The following is an 8,402-nucleotide window of genomic DNA, read 5'->3' as shown; positions in this document are numbered from 1 at the left end:
TCTGTCTAGCATTGGGCCTTATATAGGAAGGTGCTCTCTAAACATCCATTGCAAGGAGCACTGGGTCCTACAGGTAAACAAGGAACCATGGAACATTACATCAAAAACTAATGAGGTTGTGTATGGTGATTAACATAATTTTTAAAAATCCATTGAGTAAAAGGAAATCCAAGCTCATACCAGAATATAATATTTGTTCTTTTTAAGACAACTTTTGTTGTTTTCTTCTAATAACAATACTGTCCAATCATTGTAAAAAATTCAAAACAGTTACCCGAGTGTGAATGGTCTTGTTTTCAAAACCCTATGAGTATCAATTGAATCTATATCTTTTTATGCCTTACTTCTAAGGTCTCGTAGACTCCTTTCCTTTTACCATTAGGAATTCCCTAAAGGATACATTCTGTATCTCAGAATAGGCCTGTTGTTGTGTATTACCGTGGCTAAAAGAGACGGGACCCCAGTAACCAAGCCAGAACTCAGCTGCTGTCCTTGACAGCTTCATGGAAATGCTGCTTCGGGTTGGAGCCCTGTTCCCAAGCTGCAGCCTGCATGATGTCTTGGTGCCAGGAAGGCTGGAACTTGATCTCTCCCTCTTAGTCCTGGAGATGTTGCCACTATGCGTCATGCAATGCAGCTGAGAGGGCAGGTACTTGACCGCGGCATCTCAGGGCTGGTTGGTAAGGGCATGATACGCATCACATGCTTAGCAAAGAAGTACCATTGTTATAGCCCCCTGAAGAATCTGCTTTGCAATTTAAGAGCCCTAGATTCCTTCTCTAATGGTGAATTATTTCTCCAGGGCACCGTTGTCTGCTCTTTCCAATTATGCTACTTGGAACTCTTCACTATCTCCAGACATAGATCTCTCTCTGTAAATCTGAATCTCAATAGTGTGTAGAGCCCAAATTTATACTCCAGAAGGCTCCTTAGCTCCCCCATGTAATAATGAATTGTCATTCATCCACTCATTCATTTAAGAGAGAAAGTCTTCAGGGGGAAGGTACGGAAAGAAAGAGGGAGAGAGAGAATCTTAAGCAGGTTCCACACCAATGAGGGGCTCGATCTCACAACCCTGAGCCAAAGTCGAGAGTTGGACACTTAAGCGACTGAGCCACCCAGGCCTCCCAAAAGTTGTCCTTTTTTAACAGAATAAAAAAATTTTTTAAAATGAACACTCAATGAATATACTGTTTTTCCTTATTTGTATCATTAGCATTAGCTCTAGTGTTTTAAATCATAATAAATGGTTTACCTATATAAAAGATATGGTCTGTAGTCAGTTTTGCAAATTATAAGAAACCTCTGAATTATATAGTCTGTTGGGTTAGCGAGTCCTGACAGCAGACGTCTACTTGCTCTTTGAGGAAATGGTTCAAGGTATGCTTTCACCAATGTATTATTTCCAACTGAGTTGTATCTAAGTCATTGAGAGAAAAGTGAATTTACTTTTTCTCTTGGATAGCTTGAGTTTTATTTTGCCTGGACATATATCTGATGTTATTCTATTGCTTTACTTGTGTAGACACAATCTGTGTTTTTTTGCAATTGGTATTTCACGAATAACACCCAGTTACGGGAAAAGGAAACCTATCTTTAACAACAATCATAAATAATGGATATACTTGCATGGTAGAACCAGATAATGTATTTTTTCATGCTTCCTTATACCTTTTAATGAGTTGTAAGGATGGGGACTACAAGGCCTTTTATTTATAATGCTATACAGTCTGACGAATCAGATGTGATTGTTTTGTTATGCTTAGTTCTACTGAACATAGGAAATGTGCTAAAGATTGCTTTGTTTATTGCTTTGAATCAAATCTACAGAGAACCACACATACTTCAAACTCATGACTCAGCTGCAAAGATACGTTAAGACTCTCAAGTGGTCATTTTATTAAACGAATACAAATCTGAAACATTTATGGTAAAATATATCAATATTGAACAAAAATGCGTGTAAACAAGTGATTCTACAACTGGGAAGACATGTCCGTTCTATTAATTTTGGTGACATCTTCCCAACCATGTCTAATCTTCAGAATCTTCTTCCTCAAGCATGGTAGGAATAGTATGGCTTTACAAAACAGGACAACAATTGGAAGGAAAACCGCTATCATAAAAGTTGGAGGTGTATACCACACAAATTGTTTCATATCTACCCATTTATTCCAGGCAAAAATCAATGCATGTATTGTGCCCAGCAGAAGGGAAACAGTTCCTAGTTTGCTCTGCAAAAGAAAAAAAAAATGATCTTGTTGGGATTGGTTGAATAAGAATTTATTCCATCCTACCTCTTCTGTTCTGTTGAAATTCCTTCATACATCTGTAATCACTTCCCTGTCATATTTCTCAACATTGTCCACTCACATCTTTCCATTTTCCTCACATATTCCCCACCTCCCCTTCCTTACTTTGGGTGGTATTTTGCCCCCAGTTTATTTAAGTTGAGAAAATTCACAATCAATCTCCTTTCAACCTCAGCTAATCAGTAACACCATCTTTCTTTCTTTTTTTTTTTTTTTTTTAGATCACAAGCAGGCAGAGAGGCAGGCAGAGAGAGAGGGGAGGAAGCAGGCTCCCCGCGGAGCAGAGAGCCTGACGCGGGGCTCGATCCCAGGACCCTGGGATCACGACCTGAGCCGAAGGCAGAGGCTTAACCCACTGAGCCACCCAGGCGCCCCAGTAACACCCTCTTTCTTTTCTCCATACTTTGTTCATCTGTCTTAGGATGTTTAATTTATGGTGCTTTAGGGGCACCTGGGTGGCTCGGTGGGTTAAAGCCTCTGCCTTCGGCTCAGGTCGTGATCCCAGGGTCCTGGGATCGAGCCCCGCGTCAGACTCTCTGCTCGGCAGGGAGCCTGCTTCCCCCTCTCTCTCTGCCTGCCTCTCTGCCTACTTGTGATCTCTGTCTGTCAAAAAAATAAATAAAATCTTTTAAAAAAAATTTATGGTGCTTTGTCTCTTGAGCATTTGCCTTCATTCTACCTATCAAGAGACATCTAAAATCAGGGACTTTCACTCATCACAGATCCCCTGCAGAATAAAGACAATGATTTGTGCATTTTAGGTGCTCAGTAAATATTAGCAGGTTGATGATTAGTGCAAAAATCAATTTGATGTCAGTGATCTTTATCAATAATGAAAGCAACCAAAGTAAGTGACTCTGATTTTGGTACATGAATACTAAGGTAAATGAGCTTGGCCTATGTTAAAAATCAAACATCCTGATAAGGTGGGAAAATGCCAACAGCTATTTCCACTCTTGAAACAACACATAGAGGGACGCCTGGGTGGCTCAGTTGGTTGGGCGGCTGCCTTCGGCTCAGGTCATGATCCCAGCGTCCTGGGATCGAGTCCCACATCGGGCTCTTTGCTCATCAGGGAGCCTGCTTCTTCCTCTGCCTCTGCCTGCCATTCTGTCTGCCTGTGCTTGCTCTCTCTCCCTCTCTCTCTCTGACAAATAAATAAATAAAATCTTTAAAAAAAAAAAAAAACACACATAGAGATAGGAAGATGTGAAGAAAAATTTCAACTTGTATTGGGATACTTGACACTGCCCAGAAAAGGTTGCTCAAAAATAGTTGTTCACCTATGTAATTTTATAGCATTCTGACAATACCTCTTCTAGGTAAGTTTTGACTTCTATTTGCTTTACTGGAAATGGTCATTAATCTGCCAGAATGAATCCAACTCACAATTATTCAGCAGTAAGCACTCTTAAACCCCAATGAATACAACCAAACAGCTAAGTTTATATTTTCAAATATCAGTCTCCAAGGTAAATCACAGAACAACTAGTTCTCAGATTGTAAAGGAAAAGTTTCTAGGTTATTAATTGAAAAATCCACATGCTTGGTTGAATATTCCTCTTACCAAATGTGTTCTGTATACTTACTATGGACTAGGTCTTGTACGGCTGGGTAGTCAAGATGCAGTGCCTGAATTCCTAATTAAATCTAAAAAGTGGTGCTCAGAGGTGCCTGGATGGCTCAGTGGGTTAAGCCTCTGCCTTCAGCTTAGGTCATGATTTCAGGGTCCTGGGATCGAGCTCCACATCGGGCTCTCTGCTAGGCAGGGAGCCTGCTTTCCCCCCCTTCTCTCTCTGCCTGCCTCTCTACTTACTTGTGATCTCTGTCAAATAAATAAATAAAATCTTTAAAAAAAAGTGGTACTCAGCATACGTGTGACAGGCAGAACAAATGTACAAAGAAAGTTATTTAATGAGGAACAGAGAACTCTAATGGCTATCCTACTAAACCTACACAATCACCAAGTACTGTGCTTGGAAAATGTGGCACCATTTCCAAGTTCTATTGTAATAATTCAGACGGAGACAGGTTTTCCTGCTTAATCAGATGTCCTGATAAAGAGTCTGTAGGAGGACATGTATAGACATATAGAAGGGATAGTGCAGAAATGTCTAACTGTGTGGGAACTTCCAAAATTGTCCACCCATAAAAGCTAAAGCTATGTACTTTAAAAAATCTCAGCAGTGCTTATGATTATATTAAATTTAGTCCTCTGCCTCCTGCTGTTCTTAGGCTGTAATCTACCAGAAGATGAACCTCAGTAAATCCGAGATAATTTTGAATCCCAAGAATACTGAGAAACTCCAAGTCAGTAGGCTACGTAAAATACAAGTTGGAAAAAGCAGCCTTTAAAATTAAATATTAGAAAAACTTTGGTAGTTAAAACTCCAAATTTCAAGAAGAGTTGCTTTTTTAAAGGGAGTACACAGCTGTGTAACGTAAAAGGCATTAAGTAAAATCAGAGGGCAGGCAGAAGAATATGTTTATTTGGGAACGAATAAACCATGACTATTAAATTCCTAAAATATCACCCGTGTTATTAGGTGGCTAGAAAATTGTCTTACAACATTCAAATGTTAGAAATTGTGGAAGAGGGAGAAGCCGGCTCTCTGCTGAGCAAGGAGCCCAATGCGGGGCTCCATCCCAAGGATCCTGGGATCATGACCTGAGCCAAAGGCAGCTGCTTAACTGACTGAGCCACCCGGGTGCCCCCAAATGTTAGAAATATTTTTCTTTGTGTAATGCTTTTTATTTATGTCTGGAAAACACTTCTACTTATAAGTGATAGGGAAAAATTATTGGAGAGCACATTATTGATTGGAACAAGTGTGGGATCTTTGCTACTGGAAAACCATTTGTTATTTTTTATGGGGCAAAGTCAATATATTTGATGATATTATAAGCGCAGAAAAGATTGGCCTTTTTGGGGCACCTGGGTGGCTCAGTGGTTTAAGCCTCTGCCTTTAACTCAGTTCGTGATCTCAGGGTTCTGGGATCAAGCCCCGCATGGGGCTCTCTGCTCGGCGGGAAGCCTGCTTCCTCCTCTCTCTCCGCCTGCCTCTCTGCCTACTTTTGATCTCTGTCTGTCAAATAAATGAATGGGATCTTTAAAAAAAAAAAAAAGATTGGCCTTTTTGAGGGATCAGAGTTATATGATATACAATTTACCTGAATATAGTGAAATTCTCTCCACGTCAAAGAGTCACTCACAGATGGAACAGAGGTCACAGCTAATAGAGCCAATATTGCAAGTGCCACAATTCCCAGAGACACATAAATTTCCATTCTCCACACATCATGCTCAATCCAGGCATCTTCTTTATTTTTTTGGACCTACCAGTGGGTGAGAAGGGGAGAGAAGGAATGCAAACAACATTTGTTCCCGGCAGATGAATCTCCTTCTACATCCCCTCTGTCTACGATGGAGGGCCTAATAACTAGGAGCCTCCGCAAATTTGTGGCTTTGTTTGTGCATTCTTCTGTGAGAAATGAGTTGGAGCTATCAATCTCTTTCCTGGAAAATATATACATATAACTTGTTTTCTAATTTATATCATAATTACTTGATGGTTAGGATTGTAATGTGCATGCTTGTGTGGTAGATAAGAACAATGAACATTAAAAAGTTATCTCATGAGGGGGACGAAGGCTGCTGTGTAGCCCTATCCAGGAACAAAATATGTGTTTAAGTTGTTAAAGTTATAGTTTACTATTTTCAACTTAAAAAAAAATTCTTCCTTGTGAAATTATATACAACCAATCTCCAAAAGAGAGTTATACTAAAACACTGAAAAATGCAGATTACCTTCCCGACACAGAATTTCAAAAGAGGATTGGGGTATTGATATTAAAATAAGAAAGCCTTAATTTGTTGGAAAACTTAGACTTTTTAGTTCAGCGATGTGGGCAGTATGGTCATCCTACCTGTTGATATGCCCAGTTGAGCAACTTGTATCTGTAGGATCGCCTCATTGGATAGGATAAACTATAAATTGCATGCAGCACAGCAAAAAAGAAACTGAGAAGCCCCAGTTGTTTTCTTGTTAACATCCATCTATCCAACCAATGTGGAAATTTCTTATATTTGGTTCCATTACGAAGCTGTACCACAGCTGCTATGACCCCGGGCAAATAGACCAGTGCCAGGAGGGTGATGGACACCATTGGCAAGACTTTGTTGATGACCAGGATTGGGATTTTATAAAAATACTGTTGGTGGGAAGTTACAAAAGGGTGAATTACTTCCCTCAGAAGAGTGTACAGAAAAGTCAGAGATGACACGACAGCTGCGATTTTAACTGGCCAGCGCCACATTGGAAAGAGTTCTTGTTTGTGCTGAAGCTCGGCAGGGCAATCAAATCCATCAAAGTGGGTTGTTGGGTGCATGTGAGAAAACACAGGTCTTTTCAGTGTGCTGGTCTCTCCTGAGTCCTTATCCTACAAAGCAAAGAAAATCAACATCTTAGACAAATAATGGGATTTCTCTTCAACGCATTACTTACTCTGTTCATGGTGCTTACCAGTAAAAAAGGGCATTCAGAACCTTGTTTTTGGATAGTGGTTAGCTGAAGATGTCACAGTCTATGTAGCACTGATTGAATATGGATTTAGCTATGTTGGGATTCTCCATTAATTTCTGTTATTTGATTTTCTTTAAGACAGAGGAATACATGCTTTTTTCTAAAGACAGAAGATTATCTATTAAAGCTGAGACCATTGTGTTTCTACCTTGAAGGCATGGAACAATGGAATAATGTAAGTGAGAAACTAAAATTGAAAACGTAAAAAAAAATCCAGTAGTCTTTGGCAAAAATAATAAAACTTGTATTTGTAATGGTTGAATTTGTTTTATAATATTCTTATTGGTAATTGGGCAACTCTCCACAAAGAACTGAAGAGCGAATTCTTCATTAATTCAAGTACAAAGGGTCAGGAATAATATACTCATTACAATCATAACAAATAGCATGGAGGACATGGGGAGTTAGGAGAAGGGAGTTGGGGGAAATTGGAAGGGGAGGTGAACAATGAGAGACTATGGACTCTGAAAAACAATCTGAAGGGTTTGAAGAGGTGGGGGGGTGGGAGGTTGGGGGAACCAGGTGGTGGGTATTAGAGAGGGCACGGATTGCATGGAGCACTGGGTGTGGTACAAAAACAATGAATACTGTTATGCTGAAAATAAATTTTTAAAAAATGGTAAAAAATTAAAAAAAATAAAAATATATAATTTCCATCATGCTGTACTTTGATTTTGTATTTCTAAAATATCTCATTTGTGTAAGTAATGATTGACAAACACTCTATCAGAAGGTACAAAGGTTATATACATAGTTAAATCCCATAGAGATGATCTATTTCCTAAGAACATTATACTTCTTTACCTAGCTGCATTTCTGAGCAGTTAACAATTCAAAAAAGGTTACGTTGAATATTTTGTCCTTTCCCCAGCTGACTGATATACCAGAAAATTAAAAAAACAACAACAATGCTTCTAAATAAGAACTTAGGATGTTTCATATTCTGATGATTTAATGATTTACTTTTTCACCAACTACCTTTTTTTAAAATAATTTTTTAAATTTTTTTAATAAACATATAATGTATTATTAGCCCCAGGGGTACAGGTCTGTGAATCACCAGATTTACACATTTCACAGCACTCACCATATCACATACCCTCCCCAATGTCCATAACCCAACCACCCTCTCCCTACCCCCTTCCCCCCTGCCACACTGTTTTGTGACATTAAGAGTCTCTTATGGTTTGTCTCCCTCCCGATCCCATCTTGTTTCATTTATTCTTTTCCTAACCCCCAACCACCGCCCCCATGTTGCATCTCCACCTCCTCATATCAGGGAAAGCATATGATAGTTGTCTTTCTCCGATTGACTTATTTCGCTAAGCATAATAACCTCTAGTTCCATCCATGTCCTCACAAATGGCAAGATTTCATTTCTTTTGATGGCTGCATAGTATTCCATTGTATATATACCACTTCTTCTTTATCCATTCATCTGTTGATGGACATCTAGGTTCTTTCCATAGTTTGGCTATTGTGGACATTGCTGCTATAAACATTTGCG

The 8,402-nt window shown here is 39.3% G+C and overlaps 1 protein-coding gene across 1 annotated transcript in view; it reads right to left on the bottom strand.

Annotated features, from left to right (window-relative positions):
* Window positions 1-1,868: 1,868 nt before the first annotated feature.
* Window positions 1,869-8,402, bottom strand: part of LOC111147419 (STEAP family member 1) — a 12,098-nt gene continuing 5,564 nt past the window's right edge. The window contains exons 3-5 of the mRNA XM_022503426.1: window positions 6,240-6,752; window positions 5,484-5,648; window positions 1,869-2,234 (exon numbers count right to left, since the gene is read on the bottom strand). Coding sequence (XP_022359134.1) covers window positions 1,977-2,234; window positions 5,484-5,648; window positions 6,240-6,752 — 936 coding nt within the window. The 3' untranslated portion in view covers window positions 1,869-1,976. The remainder of the gene's footprint in view (window positions 2,235-5,483; window positions 5,649-6,239; window positions 6,753-8,402) is intronic.

This window comes from Enhydra lutris, unplaced genomic scaffold (assembly GCF_002288905.1).
Source record: "Enhydra lutris kenyoni isolate GAN:26980312 unplaced genomic scaffold, ASM228890v2 scaffoldscaffold16, whole genome shotgun sequence".
Classification (NCBI taxonomy): Eukaryota; Metazoa; Chordata; class Mammalia; order Carnivora; family Mustelidae; genus Enhydra; species Enhydra lutris.
Note: the sequence above shows the minus strand (reverse complement) of the source record. Positions and strands in the feature narration are given on the sequence as shown.